This window comes from Poecilia formosa, unplaced genomic scaffold (assembly GCF_000485575.1).
Source record: "Poecilia formosa unplaced genomic scaffold, Poecilia_formosa-5.1.2 Scaffold222, whole genome shotgun sequence".
Taxonomy (NCBI): domain Eukaryota; kingdom Metazoa; phylum Chordata; class Actinopteri; order Cyprinodontiformes; family Poeciliidae; genus Poecilia; species Poecilia formosa.
The window spans coordinates 237,929-257,948 of record NW_006800161.1 but is presented as its reverse complement, the minus strand read 5'-3'; the positions used below and the strand labels follow the sequence as shown (position 1 = coordinate 257,948).

At 42.9% G+C, this 20,020-nt stretch overlaps 1 protein-coding gene and 1 long non-coding RNA gene across 4 annotated transcripts in view; one reads left to right on the top strand and one right to left on the bottom strand.

Annotated features, from left to right (window-relative positions):
• LOC107838215 (uncharacterized) overlaps window positions 1-10,802 on the bottom strand; it is an 11,142-nt gene extending 340 nt beyond the window's left edge. The window contains exons 1-2 of the long non-coding RNA XR_001664282.1: window positions 10,364-10,802; window positions 10,307-10,312 (exon numbers count right to left, since the gene is read on the bottom strand). This is a non-coding gene — a long non-coding RNA (uncharacterized LOC107838215). The remainder of the gene's footprint in view (window positions 1-10,306; window positions 10,313-10,363) is intronic.
• herc2 (HECT and RLD domain containing E3 ubiquitin protein ligase 2) overlaps window positions 1-20,020 on the top strand; it is a 67,664-nt gene that overhangs the window by 31,433 nt on the left and 16,211 nt on the right. For all 3 annotated transcript variants that reach the window (XM_007568422.2, XM_016679833.1, XM_016679832.1), the window contains exons 40-79: window positions 504-651; window positions 748-944; window positions 1,038-1,268; window positions 1,352-1,490; window positions 1,839-1,985; window positions 2,295-2,437; window positions 2,546-2,813; window positions 2,900-3,042; window positions 3,822-3,920; window positions 4,007-4,175; window positions 4,263-4,388; window positions 4,459-4,567; window positions 4,847-4,986; window positions 5,075-5,265; window positions 6,236-6,341; window positions 7,147-7,238; window positions 7,321-7,496; window positions 7,604-7,715; window positions 8,639-8,720; window positions 8,799-9,033; window positions 9,111-9,288; window positions 9,869-9,950; window positions 10,810-10,981; window positions 11,082-11,226; window positions 11,337-11,562; window positions 12,308-12,479; window positions 12,604-12,790; window positions 12,927-13,070; window positions 13,938-14,129; window positions 14,208-14,361; window positions 14,982-15,089; window positions 15,173-15,304; window positions 15,977-16,135; window positions 16,268-16,386; window positions 16,722-16,847; window positions 16,920-17,075; window positions 17,603-17,917; window positions 18,011-18,225; window positions 18,539-18,716; window positions 18,792-18,953. In XM_007568422.2, the coding sequence (XP_007568484.1) occupies window positions 504-651; window positions 748-944; window positions 1,038-1,268; window positions 1,352-1,490; window positions 1,839-1,985; window positions 2,295-2,437; window positions 2,546-2,813; window positions 2,900-3,042; window positions 3,822-3,920; window positions 4,007-4,175; window positions 4,263-4,388; window positions 4,459-4,567; window positions 4,847-4,986; window positions 5,075-5,265; window positions 6,236-6,341; window positions 7,147-7,238; window positions 7,321-7,496; window positions 7,604-7,715; window positions 8,639-8,720; window positions 8,799-9,033; window positions 9,111-9,288; window positions 9,869-9,950; window positions 10,810-10,981; window positions 11,082-11,226; window positions 11,337-11,562; window positions 12,308-12,479; window positions 12,604-12,790; window positions 12,927-13,070; window positions 13,938-14,129; window positions 14,208-14,361; window positions 14,982-15,089; window positions 15,173-15,304; window positions 15,977-16,135; window positions 16,268-16,386; window positions 16,722-16,847; window positions 16,920-17,075; window positions 17,603-17,917; window positions 18,011-18,225; window positions 18,539-18,716; window positions 18,792-18,953 (6,375 nt within the window). The remainder of the gene's footprint in view (window positions 1-503; window positions 652-747; window positions 945-1,037; window positions 1,269-1,351; window positions 1,491-1,838; window positions 1,986-2,294; window positions 2,438-2,545; window positions 2,814-2,899; window positions 3,043-3,821; window positions 3,921-4,006; window positions 4,176-4,262; window positions 4,389-4,458; window positions 4,568-4,846; window positions 4,987-5,074; window positions 5,266-6,235; window positions 6,342-7,146; window positions 7,239-7,320; window positions 7,497-7,603; window positions 7,716-8,638; window positions 8,721-8,798; window positions 9,034-9,110; window positions 9,289-9,868; window positions 9,951-10,809; window positions 10,982-11,081; window positions 11,227-11,336; window positions 11,563-12,307; window positions 12,480-12,603; window positions 12,791-12,926; window positions 13,071-13,937; window positions 14,130-14,207; window positions 14,362-14,981; window positions 15,090-15,172; window positions 15,305-15,976; window positions 16,136-16,267; window positions 16,387-16,721; window positions 16,848-16,919; window positions 17,076-17,602; window positions 17,918-18,010; window positions 18,226-18,538; window positions 18,717-18,791; window positions 18,954-20,020) is intronic.

Below are 20,020 nucleotides of genomic sequence, written 5' to 3'. Positions count from 1 at the left end.
GGATTTGGCCCGTGGGCCTTGAGTTTGACACCTGAGCCTTAGAGAATGTATATCTTCACCTTAAGTCTTAAGATTTTCAAGCTAATTTCTAGATCCAAGAAGTTTCATAACAGATGGAGGTTTGAAAGGTTAAAAGAGTAAAACGGAGACACATAGCTTTAATACATTTTCCCTTCCTAGTATCTCCTAAAGTCTTGCTCTCTCTTGCTCTCATGCACATCTTGATGTATTTTAGAAAACAGAGTTTCCCACAACCAGGCAGTTACTGGTCGGGGCCGACCAAGCTGGAACTTCTGTTCTGGTTACAACCCAATGTCTCGTTACATTTCTACTCAGAACTAAACTCAAGAGACGACATGATGAAGACATTTAATGTACATTTTTTTTGTTTAAAAAAAAAAAAAAGGGAGGGGGAAACATGGTCAGTCTCCTCAAGCACGTCTATAAGCACTCAAAAAACATAATCTTTATAACAAACTCTGTTTTCTCTCTGTTGTAAACAGATCCTGGCACTGAGACTCCTCCAAGCAGTTCTGCCTTCATGGGACAAGACCGAACGCTCGCAGGACATGAAGTTCCTGGTGGAGAAACTGTTCAGTTTCTTAGGAAGCCTTCTAAGCACCTGCTCCTCAGACCTGCCGCTTCTCAGAGGTCAGATGAGTTTCATGTTGAAACTTTTTGTTCCAATTCTTAGTTTTATTTTTTTATATATAGTTGCATATATTTTAAAATTGTTTGTCTCCACAGAAGGTTCCATGAGAAGGAGGAAGTCCCGCCCACAGGCTTCTCTGACAGCCACTCACAGCAGCACGCTGGCAGAAGAGATCGTGGCTGTGCTGCGCACGCTGCACTCCCTCGGCCAGTGGAACAGCCTCATAAATGATTACATCAACACCCAGCTGGACTCCATCGGTGATATTATGGCCGGCTGCCAGCCTGAAGCCGTAAGAGTTGCCGCTTTTATAGTTTCAGCTGATTAATCCAGTCAGAATAAAAGGGTTTCATGGAACCTTTCCTTCTCGCTGTTTTCATCCCAGTGTTTCCTGGAAGAGTACTTTCCTGACTCGGATGGTCCCCGGGTCTGCAGCCTGATGGCGGTGCTGGCTGTGATCGGCGGGATCGACGGGCGCCTCAGGCTGGGCGGGCAGGTCGTCCACGAGGAGTACGGAGAGGGAACGGTGATGCGCATCACCCCAAAAGGACGCATCACGGTCCAGTTCCACGACATGAGAACCTGCAGGGTTTGCTTGCTCAGTCATCTCAAACCGGTATGAGAAACGTTTAATTGCTTCTCTGTTCGCAGAACAGACAAACAAGCAAATTAATTTTATCTGCTGACCGTTTTCCTCAGCTGCCTGGCGTGGCCTTCAGTGTGCAGAACCTGCCTCTGAATGAGCCCATGTTGGCCGTTTGGGCTCAGCTGGTCAGCCTGGCTGGCAGCAAACTGGAGAAGCAGCGCATAAAGAAGTCCCTCAGCCGAGGACTCACAGGTACAGGAGGCAACACTTTGTAGCTGCGTTTCCATTGGCTGTAGAATTAGACAAAATGGGGGATCTGTGGTGGCGCAGCGGTTGTTTTTAATGACTTATTGCATGAAATGGCATACTCATGTGTGATGTTAATTTAAGGAAAACACCGAAATTGCTACTTTTTTTTTTAAGACATTAGCAGAATATAGACAAAAATTTACACACATTTGTAATCAAAACGCTGTTACTGTCAAACTGATCTGCTTACGTGACTCTAAGTAAGCAGATATTCAACAGGCATTTTTAAAAAATAGTTTGGTAATGGTAAAGTTTGATTGATGTATTGATTATATCTAATGATGTTTGCAGCTGACCAGGTGGACATCCACCTCCTGCGCTGCCAGCAGCTGAGGCTTTACATTTTAAAAGCAGGCCGAGCTCTGCTGTCCCATCAGGACAAACTGCGACAGATCCTCTCCCAGCCAGCAGTGGTTGACATGGGACCCATCCCCAGCGGTAACATATTGATATGTATTATTGATTTATTGCCCGGTCCTAACTTTAAGCTTTTTTTTGGGAAGATTTAGTGTTTTCTTTTTGTTTGAAACAATCATTGCTATTGAAAGGAAATTACGTTTAGTTAACAGAAAATGTATTTTCATGCTGTGAATTATTTTTTTAATGTCTAAGTGAAGCACTTCATTCCTTTTCTACAAAGTGCCTACTTCTAAAGAGTTTTTGTGAGAATAAATACAGGTACATTTAGCCCGCCGCTGAGCAGATATGTGACATGACAGTGTGATTTTGCTGAATTTTTAAACCCAGACGATCCGGTGGCGACGTCCCCCGATGTCGGGGACTTGTCTCCTGAGGGCCCGCTGCCCCCTCTGATCCTGCTGCAGCAGCTCCTGGCTGCTGCCACTCAGCCCTCGCCTATCAAAGCCATTTTTGACCGACAGGAGATGGAGGTACATGAGCAGACTTTACTTCAATCAGCTGGTCAGCAGTAAATCTCACCTAGCTATGTGCGCTGCATTCAGTTTGACCTCTGCTTGTACCCGTGTGTGTGTGTGTAGGCAGCAGCTCTGGCCGTGTGTCAGTACCTGGCCGTGGAGTCGGCCCACCCGTCCTCTCCGCTGTTTGAGGAGAGCAGCTCCAGTGAGGCCACCACGCCCGTCACCATACAGCATGTCAGACCCCCCAAGCAGAAGAAGCAGAAGACCTCCCCTGTGCCTCCCTTACCCATCGTCCTCCAGCTGATGGAAATGGGCTTCCCAAGGAAAAACATAGAGTTTGCCTTGAAGTCCCTGTCTGGCACCACCGGCGGTACCTCTGGTGTCCCAGGTAGAGCGTCACGCCGCGTATCGTTTCATTAAATGTATAAAGGCTTTTAAATGTGCATCTTGATCGTAACTGAGCTCATGTGTCAGGCGTGGAGGCGCTGGTGAGCTGGCTGCTCGACCATCCTGACGTCCACTTCACCGAGCTCTCCGATGCCGACACCGTGTCCGATGAATACTCGGACGAAGAGGTGCTGGAGGAGCTGGAGGAGGCAGAGCCGACCTTCTCCGTTGTACGTTTACTTTTTTTCTTGAATTTACACGTCTTTTTGTCTATTAAAGCTGGGGTATGTAACTTATAAAAAAATATTCTTTTTACATATTTGTTAGAATATCACCATGTTGGGACTGTATAGTATGAGACAGATAATCTATGAAAAGATGGAACTTCTCCAATTCTTCCCAGTGCTACTATTGCCATCTGCAGAAAAACGACACTCGGTCAGAAATTCTTGGGAGTTCTATGACAAAAGAGTGTGTGTGTGTGTATATATATATAAAATGAAAAAGGTATCATTTTGGAGAAAATCTCAACATCAATATTTCCACTAAATAAGAGGCAAAAAAAGTAGTTTGATACAGGAAAAGCCTCTCTGACTCTGAGCTCAAAGCGAGATGCCCAAACCATCCATCCATTCTCTATACACCCTTGTCCCTAGTGGGGTCAGGAAGGGTGCTGGTGCCAATCTCCAGTGAAATGCCCAAACTATTTGTTTTAAAATATTAGACAGTTAATTTAATTTCACATAATTGTCGTGGTAGAAGCCATTCACTGAATCTGTTGGTTCAGATTGATTGTTTTTTTGATTGGGACAGGTGGATTGTGTCAGATGGCAATTGCGACACTGGGAGCAAGTGGAGGAGCTCCTTTTTTATGCCTGTCTAAAATTGTCCTGACATTGTGACAGATATGTAAAAATATATATATATTTTGGTAAAGGTTACATACTACAGTTTTAAGTGCTGTTCATGACAGGAAGCACTGACGGATTTCTCCTCTCTGCTACATTAGCCTGCGGGGGCAGTGGTGACTGAAAGCCAGACTTTTAAGAAGAGGTCAGATTTCCAAACCAACGATGATTATGCCGTCTACGTGAGAGAGAACATTCAGGTAATGTTCTCCCTGAGCAGAGTTGTTTAAACTGCATCAAGGGATGAATTAATCTAATGACGGGGATATTTTTGACTTCCCCGCAGGTGGGGATGATGGTGAAGTGCTGCAGAACATATGAGGAAGTGTACGAAGGAGACGTAGGGAAGGTGATCAAGCTGGACAGAGACGGACTTCATGACTTGAACGTGCAGTGCGACTGGCAACAAAAAGGAGGAACGTACTGGGTTCGCTACATCCACATTGAGCTGATTGGTACGCGTTTGCTCATTTGAAGGAAACTTGAAAATAGTTGAGTATAACGACGTATGGCGTTTTTTCATCCTTCGCTTGTATTTCCAGGTTTCCCACCTCAAAGTTCACCCTCTCACATAAAAATTGGTGACAAAGTTAGGGTGAAGCCCACAGTTACGACGCCAAAGTACAAATGGGGCTCAGTAACACACAGGAGTGTCGGGGTAGTGAAGGGTAGGTCTGATTTGGCTTTAAGGTGTGTGATCTCTGTCTTGCATCGTTTCGAACTAAACTCTGCTCACAGCTTTCAGCGCCAATGGAAAGGATGTGATTGTAGACTTCCCACAGCAGTCCCACTGGACTGGTCTGCTGTCTGAGATGGAGCTGGTCCCCAGTGTTCACCCTGGAGTCAGGTAACTTATAGTCCAGATAATCCGGTAGTAGCACTGGAATTTCGTCAGGAGCTGAATACAAATTCGGCACACTTTTCAGATTTTTGAAAACATTTGAAAACCATGTATCATTTGTATTTTCTTTCACCATTATGAACCATTTTGTGTTGGTCTGTCACATAAAATCCTGGTAAAATACATGAATATTTTTTATTGTAATTTGGGAAAATGTAAAGCCGTTTCATACTTTTTCCTCTTACTGCATCTCTCTGCGCTATTAAAACGTCTTGCTGCCTGCAGGTGTGACGGCTGTCAGATGTTTCCCATTAACGGCCCGAGGTTCAAGTGCAAAAATTGTGACGACTTCGATTTCTGCGAAAGCTGCTTCAAGACGCGCAAACACAACACCAGACATTCCTTCGGCCGGATCAACGAGCCCGGTCAGTCCCGCCGACGTAGCCCCGGTCCTGCACGTCGTTCGGTGTTCGAGTCGTATAACATTGTTCCTGTCCCTCTCGCCGCCGCCAGGTCAGTCTCCAGCTTTTTGTGGTCGTTCAGGCAAGCAGCTCAAGAAGCACCACAACAGTCAGCGCGGGATGCTGATCGATGACTGGTCCCGCGCCGTGAAAAGCCTCAACGTGTCGTCCTCCGTCAACCAGGCGTCCCGCCTCATTGACTGCAGCGATCAGTGCTGGCAGTCCTCCGGCTCACAGGGAAAGGTAAGCTGTGGCTCGACATTATTACAGCTTGTTAGTTTAAACTTTGTCCCGATCAGGATTTTTCTTTTTTTTTTCTGAAAATACTGGCATCAATTAAGAGTATTTTAGTCAATCGAGTACTCTTACGTGACCGATTGTCATGTACAACATGAGAATCAATGCCATGGGTATGCATCGCCACTCTGTAGCTTTGAAGGCTAGTATACATAGAAAATATGTTTATTTATACACATCTGTATTTTTTTTTAACATATATTGATATTTTAATATTTATAATTTAACATGTCTGCTGGGGGGAGGGGGTTCTATACTGTTTTTTTTGTTGTTTTTTTCTGTTACATTATTTTTTTCTGTCTACTTTCTGGTGTCGCAGCTTAAATGTCCCACTTTTGGGACTAAAAGGAATATCTTATTTTTCCTTAATTTATATTATATTTAATATTAATTAAATATAATTTAATTACCTCGTATGATCAATATTAGTTGATCATATAGCCAAATATGATCAACTAACAGTCAAAATCATATAGTTGATCATATAGTGCTAAGCTAATGCTAGCATTTAATTCTCTGTTTTGATATAACTTGCCAATAATTCAACATATTGGTGTATTTTCAGTTAACCCTTTTCAGGCAGAACAACTACAGAATGTTTTTTCTTTTTTTTTCCTGCTTCATGAACTTAGAACTTTGAGCGTCACACAGTTTAAAGACTTGGGGTTTCAGCTGCTTTCTGCACATCTCTTTACTACACCAATAACTTTATCTAGATAGCTGTGTTGAGCTGATGGCATCAAATTAAAAAAAAATTTTCTGATAAAATTAGATTGCACCAATTACCGATGCCAGAGGTTAATTCTAATCGGGGGTACTGACACCGAACATTTAAATTTGACACGATGTGTTACATCTGCAGCTTAGAACATGTAGGATTTCCGGTGTATTTTTTATTTTTATTTCTTTTTTGAAGCACTGGATTCGTCTCGAGCTTTTCCCAGACGTTCTGGTCCACAGACTGAAGATGATCGTAGATCCAGCAGACAGCAGCTACATGCCCTCACTGGTGGTGGTTTCAGGTGACTGCTGATGAATGTTAAATACAAATAAATTCTTACCAGTTTTGCTTGGAACTGTTTCCTGTTTGATTTCTCTTCATAAATGGTAACTTGGTTATTTTGAGGCGCTCCCAACCGTCTTTGAAATACACTGTTGGAATTAAACGAAGAATAAAAAATATGTTGACATCGATGCAGATATGAGGTTTAGTATCGGCCGATACAGAAAAATGGAGCTGAATCAACTTGAAAACGTATCTTTTTGTTTGTTTTTTTTAACATGGACAAAAATGTATTGAATTACAAATTTGATAACTCTGCACCAGTAAAGAGCACTAATATCTTCACAAGCTTAGTCAGATCTTTTTAACAACACAACTTGAATTTGTTCATTCAGTGCAATTCGGAGTATAACGGCTAATAAAAACATAAATTAAGAAATTGAAACCGACAAACACAGTTGGTTTACTCCTGTGGGTCAAACATGTAAAATATAAACTACGACAAACTTTGAAATGGTTCAGAAAGTGGAATTATGAATTCTAAATTTCATGTCGGATAAATAATAAAGCAGGATGTCACTCAGAGCTCAGCATAGAATTAGACTGACTAGATCTGTCCGTGTGGATCAGTCACCTGATCAGGAATTATTTCCAATATCTGGACCGATACAGATATTAATATCAGATCGGTACGTCTCTCTTCAAAACTCTCAATCTCTTCTTGATATGCATTTCCTCTCTTGCCCCCTTTCTGTTCTAACTTAAGATGGTGTGAGCAGCAACGTTTGCTGATCTTTTTTTTTTTTTTTTCTCTCTATTACCAGGTGGAAACTCTCTGAATAATTTAATCGAGCTGAAGACGATTAACATCAACCCCACAGACACCACCGTCCTCCTGCTTACTGACTGCACCGAGGTTGGTAAACTTCTAGATGTTCTTATCGGTCATTTCCTTGAGTTTTGTAATCTTTTTTTTTAAACTACGTCTCACCCATCAGTTTCACAGATACATCGAGATTGCGATCAAGCAATGCCGCAGCTCGGGTATAGACTGCAAGATTCATGGACTTCGCATGGTGGGACGCATCAGAGCCGAGGATGAGGACCTGGCCACAGTGCCCTTCCTGGCGTCCGACAACGAAGAAGAGGAGGACGAGAAAACCACGGCTGGAAGGTGAGACGGCTCACACTTCTTACTGACGTAACCAACATGCTTCTCTTATTTATTTGATGATTGAGGTGGTGGTGTTTTGTTTTTTGTTTTTTTTTCTTTTGCTACAGTCTCGCTCGGAAGAAGTCACCAGGCCTGGAGTCGGCAGCCACCATCAGGACCAAAGTGTTTGTTTGGGGGCTGAACGACAAGGACCAGCTGGGAGGACTGAAGGGCTCAAAGGTGCAGTTTAAATAATCAATTGTCCTTCCACTGCAAAAGCACAAAATCTTACCAAATATTTCTCATCTAATTTCTAGTGCAAATATGTTGGTACACTTAAAATACGACAAATCTCACCTACAGGAAATATAATCTTGTTTTACGTTAATAATTCTTTAATTCTCATAAGAAGTGCTGCTTTTAAGTGAAGCAATCTGTCAGTGGAACAAGACATTTTTCCCTTACTGTGAGTTATAATGTATGAAAATGTCTACTCTCTGGTGAAAAGTGAAAACTCAGATTTATCAACATTTTTATCTTGTATACCAATGTGTTGTAAAATAGGTTATAATCTAAATATTAAGCAGTATTGATAAAGAAGTAGCAATTATTCTAAGAATATCGTAGCATCTTTAGTGCTACGGCATTGACGGTGTTTTGTTAAACTCTTCACTGATCATTTTCAAACTAGTAACTCAGGCTGTATTGTGATCAAACAAGGTTTGTTTGAATTGAAGATGTTAATTTCTAAAAACAATCCATTTTCTTCTACTTAACAATTGTGAACTATTTTGTGTTTTCTGCATTATAAAATCCCAATGAAATACAGACCCATTCAATAAATAAAAACAATTAAAACTTCAATTTTAAAGTGAAACATATTTTATAGGGTAACTACACACAGATAAATGTTTGAAAGACTTTATTTGCATGCCTATGATTAAAAAAGACATTTTTAATACAGAAATGTGGACTTAAAGCAACACATGTTCAACACCTGTTTAAAAATTTTCATTTTTATAAAGTTTTTTACTCTGATAATTCAGTCTCTGTACATTAGTTTGTGACAAAATGCTGAACATTTCGAGTGTTATAAATCAGTTTGCTTGGCATTGCGTGTCTCTTTGAGGCCCTTTAACTCGTGCTGTGTACGTTCTCTGCAGATCAAGGTCCCCTCCTTCTCTGAAACCCTCTCTGCTCTCAACGTGGTGCAGGTAGCCGGCGGTTCCAAGAGTCTCTTTGCAGGTAAAACGGGGGGGAAAACCTTTATTTTCTCTTTAGCTCCTCCTGTATTATGTTTTGACCGCTTATCCACGTTCGCAGTGACCGTGGAGGGAAAGATCTACGCCTGTGGAGAGGCCACCAACGGCCGGCTGGGTCTGGGCCTCTCCAGCGGGACCATCCCCATTCCCCGTCAGATCACAGCGCTCAGCAACTACGTGGTGAAGAAGGTGGCCGTGCATTCTGGCGGGCGCCACGCCATGGCGCTGACCGTGGACGGGAAGGTGTTTTCCTGGGGGGAAGGAGACGACGGCAAGCTGGGGCACTTCAGCAGAATGTGGGTTTTTATTGGAAGCGTCATTTCTGTCTGTGAGGAATTCAAAACGCTGAAGAAGTGTCTGACCTCTCCCTCAGGAACTGTGATAAGCCCCGGCTGATCGAGGCTCTGAAGACCAAGCGCATCCGGGACATAGCCTGCGGCAGCTCCCACAGCGCCGCCATCACCTCCAGCGGGGAGCTGTACAGCTGGGGCCTGGGGGAATATGGCCGCCTCGGACACGGGGACAACACCACCCAGCTGAGGCCCAAACTGGTACGTGTGCCTCCTTTACTGGGTCGTCACCTTACAGAGCCTTCTCACTCAGCTCTGATGTTGGAATGAGTCAGATTTTTGTAGATTTTGTTTTGCACAATGTCCATTCATGCATAGACCTGTCGCAACAATCAGTGAATCAATAAAATATAAATCACAAGATAAATTAAACTACATAATTTCCATCTGCATGTTGTTTTTTTCTCTTTTCTTTTCTCTCTACTTCCCAAAATGGATGATAAAATTCTTCATTCTAGTGATTTGGTCTCAACCATTCCTCCTTCTGAATGACAATTTTATTTACAGAGACTTCATAATTAATTTTATTTATTGTTTTTATTTATTTTAGATATTTAAAATTTTTTCCAGTTCAATTTAAATCTTCAGTAGTATTTAAAGTTAATTGATCTTTGAGAATGTGTTCTTGCATTATTGTGCCATTAAAAATTATATCACTTAAACGGTCTCAAAATGATATTATCGTTTATCACAATAACTTCTGGGGCAATTTATCGTCCAGTAGAATTTGTGTGAACGGGCAGCGCAGGACCGATGATGTGCTTGTGTTTTTGTGGTGCAGGTGAAAGTGCTGCTGGGCCACAGAGTCATCCAGGTCGCCTGCGGGAGCCGGGATGCTCAAACTCTGGCTCTGACTGATGAAGGTATCCCTGTTCAACACACCAACCTTTTGTCTACTTTGGCCAAATAGTTGATTGAACATTTTAGGTGTAAGATTATGTAACGTCAGACAGAGACCATGCACTTTCTTTAGCCACTAAGAAGCTCCTAGCATAATTATGGTTTAATATCTGACCACTCTGCTTATCTAAAACAGTGAAGTTTGATCCATTTCTTGGCATAGACGTGGATTTTATCATAGTTTGTAACATTTTTAATAGGGTTAGGATCCAGGTCCAGAAACTTGACGGCTTTTTTATGAAGTCCAAAACAAGCAGTGGAATCATTGTTTGGTATTTACACCATACTATGTCCAAAGTTTCAGTCATCTGAACCAAACTGTTCCCTCTAATGATATGAAATTGTTCAGGACGTTAAGGAACAAACAAAGATTCACTAAAGGAGCGATATTATGTATATTTCAGGCACATAAACCCATTTTACACACAATCAAGTAGCTATTAAAGAAGCAGGTGTTAAAAAATGCCATATCTAATTTCATGTTGGATATGAAATTTTTTTCATATCCAACATGAAAGAAATTTGACTTCACAGTTTGACTCTTTGAAATTGCCCCCTGTCTCTTTAAGAAGCTCCTACACTTTCTGACAATCATTTTAACCTTGTGTGGATGTGAAAGAATTCACATCAAATTCAAACTTGGTCACCTCGTTTTAGGCATCAAAGTTTATCAAATATGTACGTCTTATCATCATCCCAAACTAGAAAAAGATTTGTTGCTATTCCATCGCTATGGACACTGCACACGTTTCTGCGTCACTTTTTTTTTTAAACCGACTTGGAGAAAACAAGCTGAGTTGCATTTGCGTCTGTTTTTGCCAGGCTTGGTGTTCTCCTGGGGCGACGGGGACTTTGGGAAGCTCGGCCGTGGCGGCAGCGAGGGCTGCAACATTCCCCAGAACATAGAGAGGCTCAACGGACAGGGAGTCTGCCAAATCGAGTGCGGGGCGCAGTTTTCCCTGGCTCTGACCAAATCTGGAGGCGTCTGGACCTGGTAAGACTACCAAACGTTACTGAGAAGATCAAACATCATTTATCCATATTGACGGGGAAAATTCATGTTGTCTTTTTTTTTTTTCCCTTCCTCCAAACAGGGGCAAAGGTGACTACTTTCGATTGGGCCACGGTACCGATGTCCACGTACGGAAGCCCCAGATGGTGGAGGGACTGAGAGGGAAAAAGATCGTCCACGTCGCCGTTGGAGCTCTGCACTGTCTGGCTGTTACAGACACAGGACAGGTTGGTAGTAATCACTGCAGATCTGCTTCTGTCTCGGCTTTACGCTGTACCGTCCTGCATGAGGTTTAAATGGAAATGCTTTGGAGTAAAGTCTTGTGTTTCTGTGTCAGGTGTATGCATGGGGAGACAATGACCACGGCCAGCAGGGAAACGGCACCACCACCGTTAACAGGAAGCCCACCCTGGTTCAGGGCCTGGAGGGACAGAAGATCACTCGAGTGGCGTGTGGCTCTTCCCACAGCGTTGCCTGGACAACCGTGGATGTGACCACGCCCTCAGTTCACGAGCCGGTCCTCTTCCAGACTGCCAGGGACTCCCTGGGAGCCTCCTACTTGGGTAATTCCTCCTTTCCATGTGTGAAGCTATCAAGTCTCTATGGGGATGAAGGGGAACAGTCGTCATCTGCTTCTCTTTTGGTTACATTTAAAGTAGTGGTGAGATTCAATTAAAATTTTTAATAGAGTTAATGACATCGTCTGTAACTGTGTATTGAGAAAATAAGCCACATGTTCAATTTAAAAACCCTTTTTGCTGCTAAATTATCGGATAAATGGACAACAGCCAAGATATTTATTGTTTTCAATTTGTTATTTAGGTTTTTCAACGATCAGATTGGTGCAAAGTTTTATTATGTCCATTTAGCTTTCAAGTGTTTGAGGAACTCCTGATCATTCATGGGTCTTTAGAAACATGGACTGTAGACGCCGACATTGGGGACGTCTGTGCTGCTGCGACACGTTTAGCATTGATATGCTATTTTAGGCTTGAATTTTTAGCAACAACTTGAACACAACAATAGTGTTTTCCAGCATCCAATCAGATCGTTTTTGAAGCAAGAAATTAGAGTACATGATACTAAAATAGCAAACTCTTGAGTCTTTTTTACTCAAAAACAGCTTTGTAACAAAGTTCTTTCACTGAGTAAAGTTTTCTTTGAGCTTCCAACAGATTTCCCAGACATGGGTCAATCTGAACATTGTGATTTGGACCACATTTAGTCCAGTCGTCCAATCTGGTGCAGCTGTTCTGTCCTCGTAAAAATCGTCGTGCCTCGCTTTGTTCTGGTTTTCCAACACTGCAGGCGTCCAGTCAGAATGCGACTCGTCGACGGTGAGCAACAAGATGAGCGGGCAGAGCAGCGCCAAGCCCAACCGACCCTCGCTGGCCAAGATTCTCCTGAGTCTGGACGGCAACCTGGCCAAACAGCAGGCTCTGTCCCACGTTCTGTCGGCTCTGCAGATCATGTATGCAAGGTACGCTGTCTCCAGGGACCTAAAACTCCCACAAACAACGGGAGTCGGCCGTATTTCCGCCTGTTAGGGGCGTAGCAGCAGTTATCGTCAGCTCTGACTGGATGTGCGGGGTTGTTGCCCACAGGGATGCGGTGGTTGGTGCTCTGATGCCAGCCAGCATGATCCTGCCAGCAGAGTGTCCGTCCAGCTCTCCCATCCCCCCGCTGGACTCCTCCTCATCCTCCTGCGTCAGCGACGAAGAATGTCCCCCCGTTCCCGCAGAAGCCGAAGAGCGGGTCAGCCCCAACCCCTGGCAGGACAAGAAGGGGGAGGTCAGGAACACCAAACCAGAACGTTTCATCTTCATTTCATGCGGATAATTTCCTGTTTAAAGCACGGAAAGGTTTCTGATTGGACCAGTGTTTAGTTTTTGAGAGCGTGACGTTTTCTGTGTTTGTGCGTGATCAGGCTCCATCCTCGGAAGACGCAGTGACCCCGTCGTCAGCCGTGACTCCGTCAGCCTGCGGAGCCTCGGCCCGTCCCTTCATCCCCGTCACAGATGACCCAGGAGCGGCCAGCATCATCGCCGAGACCATGACCAAGACCAAAGAGGTCAGCTGCTGAATGTCTTCCTCTCCGTTTATCCACCCTTCCGTTCGTTTCGTCATCCATTCATTCATCCATCTATCGACCAATCCAGTTGCCTCATCAGCAGTCATTAAAATCCCATGTGAATTAATGGTGGGCAACATGGACTTAAATTTTTAGCATGATAAATTGTGGTAATGTTGTGATGGTGGTAAAAGTGACAATAAGAACTATTTTTATTACTTTTTTTAGTTAAGTGTATGGCTCTGACCTTTGCTGCATTTTCTTTACGCAAAGCTTTGTCAGTGTTATGTCAAAAACAAAAACATAATTTTGCAGTTGCATTTTTCCAATAAATGAAAGCAATTAAAATTAAACGTGAATAAGTTTGTTTATACGATAATTCATTTAAAACAACTTGCCACTGCATCATCATCTAACTACTTCCTGTCATGTTCTTCGTGGTTTGCGCCAGCGGCAACATCTGGTTGGCGACCATGTGACTCGTGTGATGCGAAAAAAAGTGTTTCCATTGCAGTTTTGCGAAGTAAAATAATTTCAGTGCAACGGAAAAACCACCTCATCATAGCACCAAAACTTAATAAATGAGTTTTTTAAATTGGTATGTTTCCATTAAGCAAATTTACTTTCAAAATGTCAGATTGCACAATCACGTGGCCGATGCAAATTCAGCTCTTGTGATATGATGTATGTAATAGTTTAAGGAAACTATTACAAATAACTTCACAGAACCCGACTTCAGGAAATCCAAGTGGAACCTTTCAGTATTGACTAAAACGGGAACCACGAGAACTGTGGTCTAGAATTTTATCATAAACGTGTGTGAACCCTGATTTTTTGTATTTTTTTCTGTTGAATGTTTTCTATCAGGACTCTGAGAACCAGAGTAAGGTCACAGGTCCCGAGCCTCAGTACCTGGACGAGTTCACCAGTCTCCTCGTTCCTGACGACACACGGGTGATCGTGGACCTGCTGAAGTTGGCCGTGTCCTGTCGCTCCGGGGACAAAGGGAAGGAGGTTCTGTCGGCCGTGCTGTCTGGCATGGGGACGGCTTATCCACAGGTAACGCGGCGGATCCTCCCAACTCAGACGGATGGGCTTCGGGGTTTGTCATCCTCACGTTCTCTCTGTGTCGCTCAGGTTGCCGACATGCTGCTGGAGCTCTGCGTCACCGAACTGGAAGACGTTGCGACAGACTCGCAGAGCGGCCGCCTGTCCTCCCAGCCGGTCGTCGTGGAGAGCAGCCATCCGTACACCGACGACACGTCCACCAGCGGGACTGTCAAGATCCCAGGTACGAATGCATCCCAAGGTGAAGAATCACTTTAAAGCAGGGCTGCAGCAATTAATCGGATTAATCGCGACGAATCAATTAGTGAAATAATCGTCCACTGATTTAGTAACTGATGAGTCGTTAACTGGATTATGCACTCAAAAACCTGCCATTAAGAGCAGAACAGACATTAAACCTGGACTGCACCAAAAATTTATACTTTCTATTTAGGATAAGAATAAGACAGCCTTCGTCTACAAATATGTTCTACCCAAAAATCCTCAAATGGGTTGATTTAACTTAACCCGGTTCAAATTCTTAAAAAAAAAATCTCCTTTTAAGCATCTTTTGCTGTACAATTAGTTAATTTAAATAATAAACAGATCCATTCTGCACGGTATCAATGTTAAGTTGAGCAGAAAGGCCTGAGGTTCTCACATTTTGATGTTGGCATTTTTTTAGCTGCAGATGTTTTCACCAAAGGAACGCCGTTGTAACATTTTAGGCAAATAAGTTTGTTTTTCTTATTTAGAAATGATATAATGTGTTTACACTGTTTAAAAAGACTTAATTACTAAAATAATTGTTAGTTGCAGTGCTACTTTAAAAGCCTAATAAACCACCTCCACTTTGTTTGGAAGGTGCTGAGGGTCTAAGGATAGAGTTCGACCGGCAGTGTTCAACCGAGCGGCGCCACGATCCGCTAACCATCATGGACGGAGCCAACAGGATTGTCTCCGTCAGATCGGGTAATCGGAGGACGATGCTTCACCTCAGTGCAACACAAAGGAAGACATGAATGAATCAAAAAATAATGCTGTGCATATTTCAGGTCGAGAGTGGTCTGACTGGTCCAGCGAATTAAGGATCCCAGGAGATGAACTCAAATGGAAGTTCACCAGTGACGGATCGGTGAACGGCTGGGGCTGGCGCTTCACCGTCTACCCTATCATGCCGGCTGCTGGTGAGCCGACATTTTTATTTACCAGTTCAAACGACAAAAGATTTATTAAAGGAAGAAGATTACGGCCATTGAAAAAACAAACAAACTGACTTTTTGTCTCAGAATAAGAATTATTTTAAAAGTATGCTCATTAGACAGACGTAGTTTTAAAACTGGGACGAGCTTTTAGCAGGGATAAAGAGCAGCTTAACAAATCCTACAGCCAGGACTTGTTAATCTGCTTTATAACAAGACCTGTAAGTCTTGATATAAATGCCAAAATTGTTACAAATATTGTCATTCATAATATGTAATACTATGCAATATTAATCACATAATATGCAATTAATATTAATCATATACTAATATGTGATTAATATTTCCATATATTAATCACATATTGGTATATATGCTATTAGTATATGATCACATATATAATGTAATCATTATATATGTGATCATTATAATGTCATATAATGATCACATATATAATGTGATCATTATATGACATTATAATGATCACATTAGTTTTTTTCAATCAACAACTTGATTGACGTTCACCTCAGAATGTTTGGGGGTTTTTTTATTTCAGTTTTGACACAGATTAACAGAAGTAGAATTCTGAGGAAAAGACCTCAGAATTGTATTTATTTATATTTTTGCAGTGACTGAACTTGTTTTTTCTCCTCTCAGGCCCTAAAGATTTGCTGTCTGACCGCTGCATCCTGTCCTGCCCCTCCATGGACTTGGTCACATGCCTGCTGGACTTCAGGCTCAACTTCGCCTCAAACCGAAGCATCGTGCCCCGCCTCGCTGCTTCCCTCGCCGCCTGCGCCCAGCTCAGTGCGCTAGGTGAGCACATGATGATCCTACAAATTCGTAATTGTCTGAATGTTTACATGATCTAATAGACGCAAGTTTAGATTTGGAGTGTTAAAGTGAAAAACGAAGGTGAGATTTAAGTGAAGTCTGTTTCCTGCACAGCTGCTGGACACAGGATGTGGGCGCTGCAGCGTCTCCGTAAGCTCCTCACCACAGAGTACGGTCAGTCCATCAACATCAACAGGCTGCTGGGGGACAGCGAGGGCGAGGCCCGCTCCATTGTGAGTAAAACTTATTGTTAATATTATTATTTTTAGTTTGGCCACAATAGACATACATTTTATTTTTTGTGCACTGCCTTATATTGTCACCTTCCTAAAATAATGGCCTAAGGCATTCTTTGCCAAAAGTGATTTTTTAAAATCCTTTTTAAATCCATCCTTTGAAAAAAAAAAAAGAAAAGAAAATATTTCATTGTATCTATATTTTAGTAGCATAATTTAGCAAGATATGTCAACCATCTTAAATCAAAGGCTGCTGTCTGGCCCACTAGTCTGCTAGTGATGCTACGTCTAATGGTGTATGAAGTGACGTAAATCTATTTCAATTCTTTCAGAGTTTCACAGGCAGTGCGCTGGCCGCCCTCGTGAAGGGCCTCCCTGAAGCTCTGCAGAGGCAGTATGAGTACGAGGACCCCATCGTCAGGGGAGGAAAGCAGCTGCTTCACAGTCCGTTCTTCAAGGTATGCTGCGGTGCCAGAGATATCGACACGTATAAATGTGTCTGTCGAACTGACTCTGACTCGTTTCTCCAGGTCTTGGTTGCTCTAGCCTGTGACCTTGAGCTCGACACTCTCCCCTGCTGCGCCGAGACCCATAAGTGGGCCTGGTTCCGTCGGTACTGCACCGCCTCCCGAGTGGCCATAGCCCTCGACAAGAGGACGTCTCTACCTCGAGCCTTCCTGGATGAAGTGAGTCCACCGAGGCTGTGGGGACATTTAAAATGTTTGAATACAAAATGACAGAAAATATTTTCACAAAGTGAATTTTATTTCAATCATCTCTGCTTTGATTTGTACAATTTCAACAAGCTTACTGATGTGTTGAGATTATTTCTATTATGATTAGCTGTAACATTTACACAAAAATATAATTTCACATGATGCTCATCATTCCTCATTTTTTTATTTTTCATGTTGGAGTTCTCATAGAAAACTTTTATTCTGGCAATACTACAACTTTATTCTCGATTAAAAGAATCAGAAGATAAAATCATAACCCAGCCCTAATATTGTGTTGTAGAGATGATTTGAATTTAAAGTCCAAATAAAAAGAAGGTCGGCCTTGAGTCACTCTAAACTGTGGAAACTCAAAAAGTGCACGGGTGGGGAAAAAAAAAAAAAAAGTCCAGATATTCCAAAAATTAAATCTCCAAAACCAAAACTTCAATTCATCGCCCTCAAAATGTCCGTAACAAGCGATTTTCTTCCCTCCGAAGGTGACGAAGAAAATCCGTGAGCTCATGGCAGACCACGAGAGCATGAATGGACTTCACGAGAGTCATGACCTGTTCAAGCGGGAGCACGACGAGCAGCTTGTTCAGTGGATGAACCGACGGCCCGACGACTGGACCCTCTCCGCAGGAGGCAGCGGGACCATCTACGGCTGGGGCCACAACCACAGAGGCCAGCTTGGGGGCATCGAGGGGGCCAAGGTCAAAGTTCCCACGCCCACCGAAGCTCTCGCCACGCTGAGGCCAGTCCAGCTCATCGGCGGAGAGCAGACGCTGTTTGCAGTCACAGCTGACGGAAAGGTGCGTCTGCGCCACTTTATCCCTTCTGACCTCACGGAACGTTTGCGAACGGCGAACATTTCGGCGCTAATCGACTTTTATCTCCATCTTCAGCTGTACGCTACCGGATACGGAGCAGGGGGCAGGCTGGGGATTGGTGGCACGGAATCGGTGTCCACGCCAACTTTACTGGAGTCCATCCAACATGTCTTCATCAGGAAGGTGGCGGTGAACTCCGGAGGGAAGCACTGCTTGGCGCTCTCCTCCGAGGGGGAAGTGTACTCGTGGGGCGAGGCCGAGGATGGAAAACTGGGTCATGGGAACAGAAGGTGAAAACTTTTTAAACTTAAGGATGACTTTAACTTCAAATGGCTGGTCTTAAATAGAGATGCGCCGATCATAATTGCTAGAAAAATCAGAAAACTAAATACAGGTTCTTTAGCGTTTTACATCGTAATAAATGAAAATTGCCATTTTCTTGTTTTGTTTTTGGCCTGCTGTTCCTCAACTGATTCTGTCTTACCAATTTATTGGTGCATCTTTCATCATAAAGTGAAAACTAACATTGTTTCCTGATTGAAGACCAAACCGGTATAAAAGGTTTTGCTTCTACCGTATCTGGGATTTCTCCTCACTCCCCAGTCCCTGCGACCGTCCTCGTGTGATCGAGTCTCTGAGAGGAGTGGAGGTGGTGGACATCGCTGCCGGCGGTGCGCACAGTGCTTGCATCACCGCCAGCGGAGAGCTCTTCACCTGGGGCAAAGGTCGCTACGGACGTCTGGGCCATGGCGACAGCGAGGACCAGCTGAAGCCCAAACTGGTCTGTCTGTCTCACTCTCCTCCAGTTGTTGCGGGCCGAACAATAAATAATCCCCCGCCTGTGTTTGCTCTCCAGGTGGATGCCCTCCAGGGTCACCGGGTTATTGATGTGGCCTGTGGGAGTGGGGACGCTCAGACGCTGTGTCTGACCGATGATGACATGGTCTGGTCTTGGGGAGACGGGGATTATGGGAAACTGGGACGAGGAGGGAGTGACGGCTGCAAAATCCCCATGAAGGTGAGCTGGAATTACAAATGAAGCTTTTAGTTGTTTTACTCTAAAATCAACCTGTTCACTAACATGTCATGAAACTTCTGACGTGGTATTTTTATGGTTTTTCTCTCAAATTGGTTTGTTTTAACTTAGTAAAATGTAAAGATGTCTGTAAAATATTTATAGGGTTAACAGGGTTTCCCCCAGTATATTATAAGCCTGGCGGGGAACCAGGCTTTACTTGTGCCCCCACCAGGCTTGCTTATTTTTTTAATTTTTTTTTTTTGTTGTTTTTTTCTATTTTTTTAAGGCTGTAGAGTTGGTGTTCAGGTATTAGTCTTCATGACACGTAATTATCAAGTGATATTTTCAAAATTCCTGCCAACTTTAAACATTTTTTAACTCAAAAAGACGAATGACCCCGAGCACCAGGCTTAGCAAGTTTTCTGGGGGAGACTTTGGGGTGAAGGTTCACATGATCAACAGAAACAATAGCACGGCAAATTTGTGTGTATTGTTTTCTAAATAAAGTGCCAAAAATATACTTTGCAAAGCAAAATCCATTTTACGGTAGCGTTGAGAAACTGCAAAACAAAAACGCAATTAAATTTTCAAAGGGAATTTGAAACTAGAGTATCAATCTTACTGATATCAATCAAATTCTGATAACGACTTGGTATCAATGTTATCAATATCTTGGAACGGTCCACCCTACTCTACTAATTAGTAGAGTAATTAGGCCGTAATTAGTAGAGTAGGACTGCAAAAAAGGGAGAACCAGGAAAAGATCCTCACTTTCCACAAATGACCTGCCTTCGATGCTAAATATTATGAAAGTGATCCTTTAAATGTAGTATACAAGTACACACACACTTTGACACTTTTAGAAGCTGTTTTTAAAATTTTTGTCAGATTGTTCTATTGTAATTAAAAATGTATGTTAACTAGTATTTAACCAGTGTTTAAACAAGTTTGCCCTGAACATTGATTTTTTTATTTTATTTTTTATTTTTTTGAGTAAAGCTGACTCTTCCTGCATTTATCTCACACTGTGCACTTCCCTGGATGTTTCTTAAAGTCTTCCCGTGCTG